A 16,612-nucleotide genomic window follows, 5' to 3' on the forward strand; every position below is an offset into this window, starting at 1 on the left:
CCCCATCCCTGCCTTTAGAGGAGGGATGATTATCAAATAGGGATGGATACCTTAATATTTGCTTCATTTCACGATATTCCCCAATATTCCACCTGAAAAGCATTGCTATATGACACAGTTTTCTTTTAAATAGCTTGAGAATTTGGGGAGAGGTTCACAACCCATACTAAAGTGTCACAAACTCAGGACTGGGAATTTGGGGATTGAAAAATCAGCCTGTAAATAGGTGTAGGCTGACTCTCAAGCTCAGGATCTCTTAATAAAAGATTCCTGCTAACACATTCGTCTGGAAAACTCCCTTTTATCACAGCTGCTTCCTAGCTTGAAATTCTTCAGCGGTTGGTTCCCTGTTAACCATAAGATGAAGTCCAACTCTAAGCTAACATCCAAGGTCCCAAAGGCCCTCTGCCCTTCCCTTTCCTCAACAGGCCAGGCCCACCCCAGCCAGTCCCTACTCCTCCCACATTCATAACCCCCCTCTCCTGCCTTGTGCTTCCCACCTTCTCTGCCTCTGGATTCCTCTGCTATCTGGATTTCAGTAATTATGAAATCTCTGAACTGGAAAGCCATTCATTCAATAAGCATTCACTGAGTGCCTACTATATGCCAGGTCCTGGGCAAACTGCCCAGAAACAGGTGACTTGATCACACGTGAGAGCCCCTCACAGCTTTTTGGGCCCGGCTGCTACTTGGACACTTCTCTAACTGAGGGGTCAGGCAGCTCATTGCAACAACAGACTGTCAGTTTTTCAGAAGATCCTGCTACTTTTGTTGGGCTCCTGCTCATCATGTGTGGAGCATCTCTTGATGTGTGGAGTCCAGAACTAAACAGACTCCTTTGTTCTGGGCCACACCTTGAGCAATCTTAGATCCTGCACCTCTTGCCCATGAATTCACAGTCACTGCCAAGTTGCTGTGCCTGTTCCTTAAACGCAACCCACAGTTACGTATGACCAAGGCAGTTATAACTGAAGGGGACAAGACTGAAGACAGAGCCCCAGGACACACCACTGGAGACTTCCCTCGGGCTAACTACTCATGTCCTCTTGAAACCTGATACACACTGGGGGCCCATGTCATTTCTAGGGCGGCTCACGCTTATGGCACCCAGCCCAGCCCACTCATCCTTCCAGATCCAACCCAGAAAGGTTGGAGAACGTGCCCCGGATGATCTGGAAACGTGGCCCATTGGTCATCCACCCTAGGCCTGACAACTAAACATGTGGAGGACAGTGAAAACGTTACATAACAAAAAAGAACATTCAAAAAACAATTTTAAAAATGAAAAAAAAAAAAAAAAAAACAGAATAAATGTCCAAGCAGCCACAGAATGTGGTCACCGATGTCATTATGGTGGGCCTCCACTATGGGTGCCCAATTTCAAAGACTTTTTATAAGCACTCATTTGATCACTGAACAAACCCACACTGAACACTGTGTGCCAGGCATAGCGCGGGACTGGGGGTTGGGGATGAATGAGTCTTGGGGAGCTCACAGTCTGATAAAGGAGGCAGACTCAGAAAAAAAAAACAACAGCAACAAAAAACATGCAATTCCAGGTCACACACAGGCACACACAGGGTGCTGTGGTCTAGCCCTGATTGGGCCTACCAGGGAGGGCTTCTTGGTGGAGGTGGTGTCTGAGCAGAGAAATGAAGGCAAGAGAAGGCAGAGGATGGGGGCTGAGGTAATGGGAAGCGGAGATTCCAGGCAAACAGGGCCATGTGCAAAGGCCTGGGGCCAGTGAGAGAGGCAGACGGGAGGTTGAAGATTCACCACAGCTCCAAAGGAGTATGGGCAGGGACTAGGTCAAGGAAAGGACAGAGGAGCTGAAGGGCTGCGGACACCACGTTATCACTGACCTGGATGGAAGGGACAAACGTCATGAGGCCCAGCCACACCTGACACAGGTGCACCTCAGGGGATGAGGAACTGAGGAGGTCAGGACCAACCCTCTGGGCTCGGGCACACTGCCGTGGCCACCTCCCGGACGAGGCAAGCAGGGAGGCTTGAACACCAAGGGAAGAATAGTAAAGAAGGAATCAAGGACACCAAGACCCACGTGGCCTGGGGGTGAAGGGGAGCAAGGAGGTGGGGTGAGGGCAGACATGTGAACAGAAGACCTCCCAGACACTGCCCAGACATCCTGAGGAACGGACTCCCCGGTGAACACAGAGATTTTTTCCTGGTGATGAAATCAGCTGTGACATTTAATGCAGGGGACTGCTGTAGACAGTGCAGGAAGAAGGCGTTTCCCGGCAAAGGGATGATGAGGCTGGCATTTTGGCCCATACGCGAAGGTTATTCCCCCCGCCCCGCCCGTGCAAGGAGTCAGCTGGCAGGTGCTGAGGCTCCGGCCTCCCCTGAGGGAGCTCAAAGCCCACATGGGGGTCTTGTCCCCTGCTGGGTATGGATTCAGTCAAGCAGGTGGGGGTGGGGTGACCTTCAGGGCTTCCTTCCCTGACTCCTGTACACACATACGCAGAGCCCGGTACGGAGATTTGCTTGCCAGGTGGCACCTGGGGATCCCCACCTCTCGGCCCCTGGCTAAAGGCCCTGCCCCACGCATTCCTGATGAAATGTGCCCATTCCTCTCACCAGTGCCCCCTCGCGGCATCGGCGACCTTGCATGCCTCCCACTGGCCACTCCTGCCAGCTCCCAGCCTAAGGCCTCAAGAGAAGGCTGTTTGTGGGGTCTGCCTGCCCTGGAATGGACTCTGCTCATGGAGACTGGTGGGTGGACCTGGGAGGGGGGGGTTGTTTTTCCAATGCCTCCTCTACTGACCTTTAATTACACTGTTTGCCCAGCTCCCCAAACCATTAACTCCCACCTCACAGCACCCATCAATTAATGGAGGGCCTGCTCCGAGCTCAAGCTCCTGAACACAATTAAGCGTGACAGTCCACAAATAAGAAAGAACTGGAGAATTAATTAAGGTCTAAACAAATTAATTACCAGTCCCCAATCGATTCTGATGCCAGCACACATGCTCCTGGGCTCACCGTCTTTCCTAACATCTCCATGTATAAATAGAAACCGAGATTTCCCACATGATTGCTGCTGTGGACCGGGGCACAGCAAGGCTCTGAAACCACCATGAGGGAGAGAAGGGCTCAGTGAGTGTCCTCAGGGCTTCCCATGTACTCAGCACACATGCGTGCATGTACACACGCACAACCCTAGCTAAAAAACCAGGGTGAACCTGGAGGTGGGGTGCTCCTGGGGGGCGCCTCTGGACCACATGCCTCAGTTTCGCGGCTGCTTGGGTGAGGGGTTATCCAAGTGGGCTTGAAGTAGCCTGGGCTGGGCCTTCAAGGCCTGGGCGGTGGCCAGCTCAGAGAGTCTGAATTTTTTCTTCTGGGAAATGGGGATGGCTCGCCCTGCCTTGGGTCCTCCCAGAGAGACAATGTGGGGAGTGAGAGGCCACAGAGGTATGCTGGGAGAAATGTGGAGAGCTGTGGAGCCCCTACAAACCCAGGGAAGGCCTGCAATGTCTGTCACACATGTTCCAGTGGGAAGGGGCTGAAGTGAGGTCTGGTCCAAAGCCAGAGAGGGGTAAAATCAGTGGAATCAGGTGGGGGAATGAGGTGTCCTGTGCCCAGAGTCTCAGTCCTCTCTCTTGGGCAGCATGGAGGGCCCAGTGAAGAGAGGTATCCTCTCAACCTTCCAGATTGCAGGCTGGAACAGGGCAGAACTCACTGGGCAGGGCAGCGGGAAGAAGCAACCGGCTCCTGGGAACCTCCTTCCCTGAGGGAGGGAGTAGGGATATGGCCTCTGAGCACAGGGCACACAGGCCCTTTCAGGGCCCTCCCTCACCATGAAGACCCCCTTCTGCTCTACACACCACCCCCAAGCCCCCACACACATCCCAACAGCCAGGGCTTAATCTGATCACTTCCGATTGCCTCAACCTCCTTCTTGTGAGCACTTATGGCTCTGTGAGTCCTGTCTCCCCATCAGGCCAGGGGTCGGAAGGGGCAAAGAACCCTCTACAAGGTAAAGCAAATCCTGAGCAAGCTTCTTGGTGGCCTTAACGATGGCTTGGCCTAGTCTGGTCTAGCCCGCCGTGGAAAGCAGGTGAATGCCTGGAGGGACCTAGGCCCTGCCTGCATGCAGTAAGCCTTACAGAAGATGTCTAAGCCTGAGAACAAGGTGAAGGGTGGCCAAGTGCAGGGTCTGTATGATGGCCCGAGAGGACCAGGGGTTCAAAAGCAGGTGAGGGGCATGCCTGTTCATCTTGCACACCACCGTGTCAACATCTACCTGGGGGGTTAGCAGGTATCCATTTGCAGATGGGCCTGGGAGGGCATCGGGGCCAGGGAAGTGGAAGCCTGCAATGTGGACAAGGAGAGACAGGGGTCAGGGGTGGAAGGGAGGCAGGCACTCAGCTAGGACTCAGGCAGCAGGCCTGAGGAAGCAGCCAGAAAGGATATGCTGCTCTCTGGATCCTGGCAAACTAGGACTATCAGGATTACAAACGGCATTGTGTGCAACCTGTGCAACTGACTAGGGATATATGGGATCTCAAGACAATTTGACAGTGGCTGGACCCGCAGGCTCCTCTTGGATTAAGACAGGAGGAGAATCAGGCTGGAGCCCAAAGAGGGACAGGTCCTAAAGTCTCAGGTGGGCATGACAGATAGGGTCAAACCTGAAAGCAGGGACCCTCCTCCTGAAGGAGCCCCAGAGGTTAAGACCACCCCCAAGGTCATCCAGCAAGATGACTGGCAGAGCAAGGCTGGAACAGGCCCCTGGCAAGGTCCTTGTCTGAAGCTTGGCTCAAGGACAGATTGCATCTCGGCCGAGTCCCAGATCCAGTCCAGTGCAGCTAAGAGCTGCCACCTTCTGAGGCTACACCTGACCCTCCAGCCCAGAATAGCGAGGAACGCAAGATCGGCAGCCTTGTTCACTCAATTAGGCCCCTTAACAAAGTCAGATCTAAAGAGTTATTCCATTAGTGGCCCATGCCAGAAATAGCTGGGAGTTCATTAAAAGTGTGGAGTTGCTAAGCAATTATCTGGGTCAGCTGAGGCTCAGACGGGCAGTTGGTCCTGGGAGTTCATTAGCCTCTGGCCAACGAGGGGGCAGGGGCTGCCAGGTAATGATCTCCCACCTTCTTACGGGGCTCTTTAGGTGCTCCAAAGCACTTTCCTGCGAATGGAATCTGGTCTGTAATCTCGTTTGGCCCTCCCACAGCTCTGGGCTGCAGGAAGGTAGGTATCAGTGCCCCCATTTTACAGATGGGGAAGCTGAACCCTGGAGGTGAATAATGAGATTGGGACCATGAGCCTGGGTCTGACTCGGGATCTTCAGACTGAGCCTTGGCACCTGGGAGGTGACGGGACCTGACACCACTCCTGGGCCGGCCCCTATCTTTGTCCTCTGGCATCAAATGGGGAACTCGGTATCATGGTTCAAGCGTATACTTCTCTTTAGATGACTAATCACACACTGCTTCGTGCTTCTTTCAGTGTTGTTTCTTTTTAGTTTTTAAAAACATTCTGCTATGGGGCCCTCTCCCCAAACAAAGCATGAGATTCTTAAGAGCCAGGCTGGCCTTGATGAGCTGGCTGGGGGCATCTATTGTGAGCTCAGCGGCTCCAAGACCAGCAAAGACTTAGCTGGAGGCAGCGAAATCCCCTCTACACGCACGCACGCACCATAATTACCTGAATATGAATAATACGAGTACGTGGGACTCACTGCTGTCGGCGCAGAGCCCGCTTCAGATCCTCTGTCCCCCATCTCTCTCTGTCCCTCCCCTACTCATGCTCTTTCTCTCTCTCTCTCTCTCTCAAAAAAGAAATAAACATTAAAAAAAATAAAGGGATTATATTGGAATACATTGCCAAATATTTTTTCAATTGTGATACAATCATAGCTGTGCTTTTTAACTAACGAATTAAAAAACAAGACCTACCAGTGGATTGAATCAATATCATAATTTTGAGTCAGTGTGGCACATGAACGGTATTTTAAAACCTCTGTAACAACTGTAACGGGACGTGAAAGTATCCGTGATTTCTATTGGTGACGAAGTCACAGCTCTTGCTTGTTTGTTACTGTGGTTTGCTGCCTACACTCCCAGTGGAAGGAAATGTTAAATTTCAGCTAGAGGCTAGTGTAGGTATTTTCCCCAGCCAAGTTCATAGGATCCCCTGCGTTCTATCTACTGGTCCTGTGGGAGACTGGGGCCCCAGGTTAAGAATCCCTGAGCTAAAAGCAGAATCCTGGTCACAGAGCTTGTCAGCAGTGCCCCTGTCACCCTCACTTCTGTCTACACATGTTTTGCTCTAGTTGCCCTCACCAGGAGACCCCCAAGGTCAGAAGAAGTCTGGAAAGGCATCCAGTTCCCCAAGAACCCTGCAGCCCCACACACCCAGGTGTGACACACACACGCCTGCACACACCCCTGCACACCTCTGCATGGTTCAAGTCTTACCTACAGCGGGGAATGGCACAAATCTCTGGACAAGAAGACGGGTGGCTGGGGTGAACTTGTTGGCTTTCTGAACCAGGACATTAAGGCCCACCTTAGAAAGAGAAAACAGAAAGTTCATGATGCTGCAGCGGCCTGGCCAACTAGGGCAGGGGGTGCAGGCTGGGGCAGGAGCAGAGAGTGAACGGCACTGTCTTCCCCTGAAGTTGTGCCCCAGACCCCAAATCCTCAATGTCATCTGGGGCTGCCGGGCTCCAGGGTCACTAGTCAAAGCATCACTGCCCAGTCATTCCAGTTAACCAGCCCACGAAGAAGAGGGCGAGGGGAAAGTCTCAGCTACACACACACACACACACGCGTGCACACATGCATGTACCACACACACACACACACACACACACACACAACCTCTTTTAGGAGGGAAAAAGGAAAGATTGCTGTTAGAAGAACACATAATCCGCAAGTAAATGAAGTGTGGGAACCCTCATTCCCACCTCAGCCTCTAGGAACCCCTTTTCTGAGGCCCTGCTATGGGCTCAGGCACAAGCCTAACCTCGAGAGCTCAGGAGAAGGAGATCCACACACCTGCCCACAGGTGACTGTGGAACTAAGTAGAGCAGCCGAGAGCAGGATGGGGGTGCAGGGGGTGACACCCTGGGCTCACTGCCCTCTTCACGTAGATCCCAGCCCCCTCACCCAGCCTGGGACACTGGGCCCCCACCTCGCCTTCCCCTTGGGCACTCCCCATTCTATTCCATCCCCCATGCTATCCTCTGTTCTTCTAGAACACGTGGTCCCACCATGTCTACCATAACCAGCTCCTCCCGTGACCTGTGTGAAAAGGTGCCATTTCCTTCACGCAGCTTCCCCACTCCCTCAACACCCCACATTCCCCTTCCGGGAATCCAGTTTACTGCTCCCCAGATGCTATGGGAGCTTTCTGGTCTTGGGGCCTTTGCCCATGCTGGTCCCTGAGACCCGAATGCCTTCCTTCTCTACTCAGTCCACACCTGCTCTTTAAGGCCCGTCTCTGAGCTCCACCTCCAATGACTCACTAACAGTGGGAGTCACTGAACCTTTTTCTGCCTCGGTTTCCTTGTCTGTAAAAAGGGACCGTAGTATCTACAACATCCCAGGGCTGTTACAAGAATTTATGTAGGACCTCCTGGGTGGCTCAGGGGGTTGAGCATCCGACTCTTGATTTCAGCTCAGGTCATGATCTCACGGTTGTGGGATCAAGCCCTGTGTCATCAGGCTCTGTGATGACCATGGAGCCTGTTTGGGATTCTCTCTCTCCTCTCTCTGCCCCCTCCTCCACACGTGTATACACGCATGCGCACTGTCTCTCTCTCTCTCAAAATAAGTAAATAAACTTAAAAAAAAAGAATGTATGCAAAGTGTTTTGCATGAGCTTAGAGCATAAAGGGATCTAAACAAATGAAGCTATGTAAAAATGTAAGCTATGTAGGAACGTTGCCTCTCCCAGGCAGGAAGGTGCTCCCTCACATGTCTCCGATCCCTCCTTCCTGCCACTCCGTTCACGGCTCATGGATGTGATGTCCCAGCTGGACAGGGGGAGGTGGACCATGCCTTTTTCATGTTTGTGTACCCAGCATTCAGGACAGTGGACGGCATGTAGCTCTTGCTCAATCAACTGGTGACTGAGGAATAAATGCATGAACCAACAAATGAATGGATGGAGATCAGCAAAGGCTGGAAGAGGGGTTTCTTGGAGGGAGGAAAGGTGGGTTAGGCAGGGCAGAGGAAAGAGAATTTTGGTGGGGAAAACAGCACAAGCACAGGCGTGGAGAGAGAAAAGGCTAGACGCATGTGGCCAGACCAGAAGCAGATGTATAGAGCCCGCTGCTGCCCCAAACTGAGGCCAGAACCAGACTCTGCCCTGGAGGTCTTTCCTGGGAGGAGGCGCAGCGGCGGCTGCCGCAGGACACCTGACCAAAGGGGGCCTGGGGAGCCTGCACTCAGCTCTGGCACACCTGGTCACTAGCAGGCCACCCTGCCCCCACAGCCCGGGCTCTGGCCTCAGCCTTCTGAGTTGTTGAAGATGCAGAGCCTTGGGAAGGCCTCCAGGGCTGCAGGGTGACTGCAGCAGTCAAAGCAAGAATGGCACGGTGACCTGGGAAGACAGGAAGTGCCAACCTCTCAGCCCCTGGGTAGCCCAGGACCTCACGGAGCCAGGATGCTCCCGGGCAAACCCAGCTTGGGCTCTTGGGCATCTGGTCTGTATTTGAAGCCTCAAGCTGATCTTCAGAGTCTCATCCTTGTCCTTTCCCTGTCACTTGCTCAAGGGGAGGCTGGGAGGCAGGTAGATGGGCGGCAGCTTGGACACACTTCACTGGTACGGCAGGGCAGGCCAAGGAGCTGCTAGCCTACAGTGGGCCCTGCTCCCCTGCTTCCAGGCTGCCCTGCCACGCAGATGGAACTCACCAAGTCCAGGTCTCCCCAGCTCTCAGCAGTGAGTGACTGTCTATTTCTGTGGCCCCCCTCCCCCCAAATGCCAGGGAACACGTTCCTACAGAGTGCAGAGTGGGAAAGTCTGGAGGGAGACAGGATGACACAGGTGTCGGTGACGGAGAAGAGGAGGAAAAGGGCACGGGGAAGTGCCAGGCCGTGTGCTGAGCACATCGCATGAAATACCTAAATTAAATAGGTATGGGGCACCTGGGTGGCTCAGTCAGTTAAGCATCTGACTTCAGCTCAGCTCAGGTCATGATCTTGTGCTTCGTGAGTTCGAGCCCTGCATCAGGCTCTCTGCTGTCCGCACAGAGTCTGCTTCAGATGTTCTGTCCCCCTCTCTCTCTGCCCCTCCCCCCTCAAAAATAAATAAACATTAAAAAAATAAATTACATAGGTATGTTGCTCCTTTTTATAGATTCAAAAAAGTTCAGACAAGTTCCGAGTAGTTAAGTAACTTTACCCAGGGACACACAGCTATTACGGGGCAGGTAAAGCTAGGATTTGAACCCAGGGGTCTGCTAATTCCAAAGCTTTGTTCTTAACTATGCTATTTACTTTCTCTATAGCTTCCATCTCAATGAGGCATGCTTTAATGTCTAATGTGCCATTTAAAACTTGCTGTTTGCATAGCAAAAGCTGTCCTGAAAAGACCACGGTTGGGGCCGGGGCCCAGATGAATGGAAGGCAGCTCCTGTCAGCAAAGATAGGGCCCTTGATCCAGCCCTGCCTGCACCCCCATCCCAGCTATCAAACAGAAGGTCTAGGTTCAAACTCCAGCTCCACCCCCGACATCCTTTTGGAAAGATGTGGGACGTGTTGGAGGAGTCTTCCAGGAGGCCAGCAGGCAGCTGGGACATTCTCCTGGCAGCCTCTTGGGGGCAGGCAGGGCTGGAGTGTAGTGGGAGGACAAGGAATAGTGGTCACTGGTTGTAACAAACACTCAGACTTGCCCTGAAGCCTCCCTGGCTGGCTGTTTTTCCCTCTGGCTAGGACTGGCACAGTCCAGAGTGTTTCAGCCTGTCCCCCCAACTCTGGGTGGGAGTCCGGGGTAGGGAGGAGGAAAGAAGAGAAACAACAATGCCTGGGTTCCAGATCTCTTCTGGCCTGCCCTTTCCCTGAAGCCCACTGGAGTCTTCCCGACATGCTCATTCCTGAGCATGGCCAGCATGCCTGAGCCAAGGAAGGGGCCGGGGACCAGCAAAGTGGGGAGACGAGGAGCTGGTGAGGTCACCCTGCACACCCACTGATGATGAGCTCGAAAGCAGGAAGGTACAAATAAAGGAGAGTCAAGCAGCCACTTATTCCCGCTCCTGCCACAGCCCCCAACTCAGGCCTTACCGTCCCAGCAGCTAGGATGGCCACAGCCTGGGAAGGAACCAGGGTGGGTTGCAGACCAGGGTTGCGAGCCCGTCTGTTCTGATTCCTCAGGGGCCCTTTGGCCTGAAACATTTGGTGGAGCCCATTAAAATTAAAAAGCCAAGTGGCTGGTGGCTCTGAATGCCAGCTCATTTTCCCTGGCATGGTGGGTCCTGTTTAAGGGAACCAGCTGGCATTAATGGCACACAACTCATCACGAACAGCAGCTAGCGATCAGAAAAATCTGAGCTAATAATCGGGTTTGGGAAAGATAATGAGATATGGAACAATCACTGCTGAGGGTCCCCCAGGGTCTGTTTTAACAGCCTCAAAATAAGCCACAAAATAGAAATTAACCAAACAGGGGCTCCATTTTGGCAGAGAGGAAAACAAACAGGGTGTGGATTTTGCACACGAATTCCCCTTGTAGTCAGCAGACAGGGGTCCTGGGAGGAGCAAGAGCCCAGGAGACCCCGTGGGACATCAGCAATGACCTAAGGAAGCAGCGGACCGTCTCTGGCCACTTCTCTCCAAGCTCTGGCTCCCAGGCCAGTGGATTTGCCACGGGCAGCTGACAGGAACAGAAGAGAGAAGACTGGCTTCCTGACAATCTCCCAAGGTGGGATAAGGGGCTCTGTGACACAAGATCTCCCACGTCATGAGCTGTACGGCTGATAGCTGTCTCCCTAAGCACCAAGGTCCTCCCCAGGCCACCAGCAGCTTCCTTTCTGTGAGGCCAGCGAGGAGACGCTGGATGGGGCTTGAGCAGTGCAAGCAGGCTGTGTCCTCCACAAACCTACAACCCCTTGCAGGATGCCTTTATCTGGAGGGGCTTCAGGTGCTCCCCTTTCACACTCCCAGGATGAAGGTTCCCTTGCTCCTCCTCACCTACACCCTGTCCTGTCCCACTGTTAGCAGCTCCTCCTGCCCCAAACCCAGAAGTCTTCCTGGATAGGAGCCTCTCCCTTCCCAGATGCAACTCGGCATTCAGGGCTACCTGTCCTGTCTCCCGGGTATCCTGAATGCAACCACTTCTCTCTGTTCCTGTCGCTTACCTTAAGCACCCATCTCTTCTCCTTGGACAACTGCCCACCTCCTAACTCGGCTCCCTGCTTCTGCTCTTGCTCCCTCCCATCAGCTCCCTACACAGCAGCCAGAACGATCTTCTAAAAATGGGTATCAATTCGCTTTAGCCTTTCAGTGGCTTCTCACTGCAGATAGAGACCCACAGGGCCCCCCCTCACTTGCAAGGCTCCAGCCACCTGCCTTTGCTCTGCTCCTCCCCTGAGCCAACTCTCTCTCTCCTCTCCCTCCCTCACTCCCCCCACCACCTCTCTCCTCGGGGCCTTCAAGCACGGCCCTCCCTTGGCCTCCTCCCTTTTCAGCTTAAATGTCAGACAGCCCTCCTCTTCACTCAGGGCTCCCCTTTTACAGTTTCTCACAGAACCCGGACCTCTTCCTTCCCTGCACCTATCACAGTCTCAAAGTGTATATTGATTTTCCTCCTTAAAAGGTTGGGAATCAAGGTGATACGTGTATATTATTTAAAACTGAATAGCACAGAAATATTTTTACCTGTGGCCTCTTTACTAAATATCCATCTCTCCCAGTAGGCCCTAAGTACTGGGTACAGGGCCTGTGTCTCCCTTACTCCTCACTGAATTCCTGCTGCCTGGGGAAATGAGTAGGTGCTTAATAAATATTCTAGAATGAATCATGTGAGTGATTTCTGAGGCAGGAAAAAAAGAGCCGCAAGGGAGATCTGCCTTGTGCAGTCACTGCTAGCAAACAACTGCAGTGCTAAACGTTGCACACACAGGACCGAGTTCACCTGAGCAGACGGCTCGTCACTCTGCCAGGAGGAGGGGCCTGGAAGGGGTGGCCCCAAGGCCGTGAAGGTTTCTGGGAAAGGGGATGCCTGACTGAGACCTGAAGGGTAAGTAGGAAGCAACCAGATAAGGAACGAGGAGGCTCAGTAGAGCGTCAGGGGCATGAAATACCGGGTTGTCTGTAGCCAGCTGTGGACTCTAATAGCGCCTGTAAGGGGATCCAAGGGGCCCTGGAGAACAATGGAGAAGAGGGCATGCCTGAAAGGAGAGATGGCACGAGATTCCGAAATCAGATCTACTCTTGGGTGGTGGGTGATAATGTAACGAGATGGTTAGGAGGTGGTGGAGCAAGGACCGGGGCAGGTCGAAGAATCTTTGAGGTGCCAAAAATGCCCAGCAGAGGGCGCTCGTTGTAGAATAAACTCTTGGCAACCAAGCGGACCCCATGACCCTCTCTGGAGGTCAACTGTCCTGCAACCCCAGACAGCCTCTTGCTTGGTGACAGGCTCAGGAGCAAAGGGCCAAGGTGACTGAGACAGAGTCATACACAGGCTGAAAGACCAATCAGCTTCACCTGCTTCTGAGAGGGTTGTTTGCCAGCAACAGAGACCAATCCTGATCCCTGAACCGTGTCCTGTAGGGACCTGTTGGCCACCTGCTAGAAAACCAGTTACATCAGACCCCTTACACGTAGGAAGGGACACAACTTGTCCTCCCCAGAATAGAATAGATGCAGAACCCATATTCACGTTGGACTCACCACTGCCAATATCACCATCTGCAGGCTTCTGGAAAACTTCAGATTCTGCTACAGGGTCCATGTAATGGGCCCTCCAACCCGAAAGCCAATCACAGGAAAGCAGTGAGTTAACATTCTGGTCTTGGATTCTCAGGCTAATGGTTCCTACCTCCATTAGGCCCAGAGAAAGACAGCAAAGCTATAAGTACACCCTGGATCACAGAGAACACCCTGAGGTACACCCTGGATCACAGAGAACATCCTTAAGTATACCCTCAACTACAGAGAACACCCTAAGGTACACCCTGGATCATAGGGAACATTCAAGGTGCATTCTTGACCACAGAGAACACTCTGAGGTATAGGTTGAATCACAGGGAACACTCTGAGGTACACCTTGGACCAAGAGAACACCCTGAGGTACCCCCTGGACCACAGGGAACACCCTGAGGTACACCCTGGACCAAGAGAACACCCTGAGGTACACCCTGGATCACAGAGAACACTCTGAGGTACACCCTGGACCACAGAGAACACTCTGAGGTACACCCTGGACCACAGGGAACACCCTGAGGTACACCCTCAACCACAAAGAACACTCTGAAGTATGCCTTCCACCACAGAACCAGCCAGACTTGGTTCTTGCAGGAGGCGGAACAAGGAGCCTCTGGACCAGGGACAAATATACGCCACTGGCTCGACTTTGGCCAGAAAACAGGTTCAGGAACCAAGCATGAAGTTGGATAGTGGGTTTAACCCCATTACACCTAAGGAGCCTTTCAAAAATTTTCTTCCAGTCCCCACTGTTCTCAGGGTACATGGGGGCAGACTTATCTGCCAGGAGGCATGGCTACAGTTCCTTTAAACTGGAAGCCAAGAACATTGTTTGGCTCTTTCCTCCACCTTAGGCCACAACTGGGAACAGGAAGAAAATGGTGTCTTTGTATTAGCAGAATAGTGTACGATTAAGCCTGTGTTTGAATCCTGGTTCTGTCACTGGTTTCACCTCTGTGCTTCAGTGTCCTCATCAATACAACTGAGAAGGGCACCTAAGCAGTACCTGGCACACTGAAGGCATTCCAGAAGTGTTAGGCATTACGACCATTGTGATTATTTGCCACTCTGATACCGGGACATGGAGCTCCCAGTAGGCAATGGGAACTGGGAGGGGGAGGGGTTCAGCCCAGGAACCTCCTGGGACACCACCTTGCACTCCAATATCTAGTAAAGGTAAACAGACAACCACTGTATCCTGTTCAGAAAGAACCCCTCAGGGCCCAGACCCTTTGGGAATGGAGAACAGCAATTCCCCAAGAGGGAAAGAGCTCAGCCACCTAAGACGTGGCTGAAGGTGAGGGGTTTGAGAGCCAGGCGCGAAGTGTCTCTCATGTACCAAACAGCTCCTGACCAGCATGGAGGACTTCAGCCCTGAGCCTTCCTCTCCAGCCACAGGTCCATTCTCACCAGGGCCTGATGTCCATGATGGGGGTCATCTGCTGGGCCTACCGCCCCGCCATGACTTCTCTTCCAGCCCACTCTGCCCGCCCTCCCCACAACGCCCCAGGTCCCTGAGTCCAGCCAGCGCTGCCAGCGTGGCCCCCTAACTCCTGAGTAGGCGCTCCCAGTGTTTCACAAGCGGCTCTGCTACTCCTCAGTTCATTGCCACCTCATCTCCATCACTTCCGGAGTCCATCACGGTCTCCTTTTCCTGAATGCCTCTCCACATGCTGTGCCCTCTACCGGGAACCCTCAACCTTGCCTTCGGCTCTCTCCGGTCTGTCCTGAAGAGTCGGCCTTGTGTGACTTGGGGGGCCTCTTCCCTACTTACCACCACACCCAAGGGTCACCTTCATCAGAATTCTGGTTCTACCACAGAATATCCTCAGCTTTCCCTCTCCTCGTCTTGAAGGACAACATACCAATCGGAGTGACCCCCTCGCACCTACCAACTGCCTGCCATATACACTCCCCTGAAGGGAGTGAGTAGGTCTCACTCTTGTGTAGCCAGGGCCCGAGGGGGGCTGACCACAGAAATACTCAACATGAACCCCCAAATTCAAATACAGTGAGGACTGACAGAGGCTTCCTTTGTTAAAAGACAGCAAACTGTTAGATTTCAAAAATAACTTAAGACAAAATTTCTTTTTTATTCTCGAGCAAGAAGCCAGACATTGCCAAATCTATTTAGAGAGTTCACCAAAAGGCTGCTACCCCTGCACTGGTGGTCCTGTAACCAGCATGAGACTTCATTCGGGGGGCCGTGCAAACTGGGGGCCCTTGATTCAGGGGGGTGCTGGCCAAGGTCAGGGCTCTGGCTCTTCTGAGGGAGAGGAAAGGTCCAGGGAGGAGACTGGACTCTCAGGGCCTAGCCTCCACTCCAGCTTGTCCTTAGTCCCTGGGATTTGCCCTCAGCCTGTCAGCACCCCCATCCACGCCGCCTGCTTGTAGGGACTCGTTTTAATTAATGCCAGAGCTGGGCCAACCACTGGGGCCGTGACACTTGTTTGCAGGTCTTCTCCTCCTAACAGGTTCTCCCTGGGAGGGGATTTGTCACTAATTGAAGCAGAGATCAGTTAATGAGGCCGCGGGCCCAGGGTTCCAGAGAACAAGGGAAAGGAAAATAAAATAAAGCCTCTTTCTTTGGAGGTTTTGTGATTTACACACACAAAAGAAAAGCAAGCAAGCTGCAGATTTTCCAAGTCAGAAACTCCGCTCCATCTGCCGGAGTTAGACCCTCACTGTGTGAAGACGTCAGGCAGAGGGACGCTGCCACGGCTAAGACTCGTGGATCTAGGCGGAGAGGGGCCTCCTGAGGCCGGCAATCAATCAGCAACCTAATTAACAATTATTTATGGAGCAGTGCTCACTCCCCCTCCATGGGGGAGAAGACACAGGGCCTATCCCTGGTTAACTTGTAAGCCAGTAGAACAATGACAGGACAGGACACGGGGTGTACTGAGTGAGTGTGTGGGAAGGCCAGAAGTTTCTAGGCCTTGGGGCTGTGGGAAGAGTTTGGGTTGGCATGGTCAGGAAAAGCCTCTTTGAGGGCTCTGGAAGGGAGCTGGGATGTCCCAAACACAGGCGCAACCCCTGGGGGCTGTGACAGCCCAGTGTGAGGCCTCCGGTCCCTGAGGGTAAGATCCTGGCTCTGAGAGCCTAGAGGGCCCCCAGTCCCCAGGAACAGCAGCTTGGGCGTCAGAGGCCCGACCCCACAATCTGGGCTAGCTCAGATCCTAGGAAATGGGAGGGATGGAATGCCCAAAGGGCCCTTGGGTGGGACAGTGAGGCCTGGGGATGCTGAGAGCCTGGAGCCCCAAGCCTATAGGAGGAGGACATCCCACCAGGATAGGGCTCAAGCCCTTCCCAGTCAGGGCTGCTCAGTGGTTTCCTCCCCTCAGCTCCACCCCACTCCACCCTTAAATCTCAAGGAAGGAAGATGGGATTTTCTAGCGACTAAATTGGGCAGAGCCATCAGCTCCTCTTGTCATGAAGAGCAAGAAGGAGGTGACAGAGTCCCTTTCCTTCTCTCACAAGAGCCATCACCTTTGCCAGGAGCCCCCCAGAATCAGAGCCTGACAGTTTGTATGGCCCCAAATGAAGTCTCTGCTGGGTTGGGGACCCCACCAGGGTGGGGTTTGCAGTCTCTCGGCGAGCCATCTGAATAGATTAGGCAATGTCTGGCTCCTGGCTTGGGGTAAGGCAACGAGTCGGGGAGGGAGCTCCATCTTGGTATGAAGTGGGGATCACTCCCCAACAGGTCATTTGGAGAGGAC

The 16,612-nt window shown here is 53.2% G+C and overlaps 1 protein-coding gene across 4 annotated transcripts in view; it reads right to left on the reverse strand.

The window, feature by feature from the left end:
* The window catches only part of SFXN5 (sideroflexin 5), a 117,226-nt gene that overhangs the window by 35,121 nt on the left and 65,493 nt on the right, over positions 1-16,612 (reverse strand). For all 4 annotated transcript variants that reach the window (XM_053890820.1, XM_019441762.2, XM_019441753.2 and 1 more), the window contains one exon: positions 6,444-6,534. In XM_053890820.1, the coding sequence (XP_053746795.1) occupies positions 6,444-6,534 (91 nt within the window). The remainder of the gene's footprint in view (positions 1-6,443; positions 6,535-16,612) is intronic.

The sequence above is a fragment of the Panthera pardus genome, unplaced genomic scaffold (assembly GCF_024362965.1).
Source record: "Panthera pardus isolate Hobbes unplaced genomic scaffold, ASM2436296v1 HiC_scaffold_25, whole genome shotgun sequence".
NCBI lineage: Eukaryota > Metazoa > Chordata > Mammalia > Carnivora > Felidae > Panthera > Panthera pardus.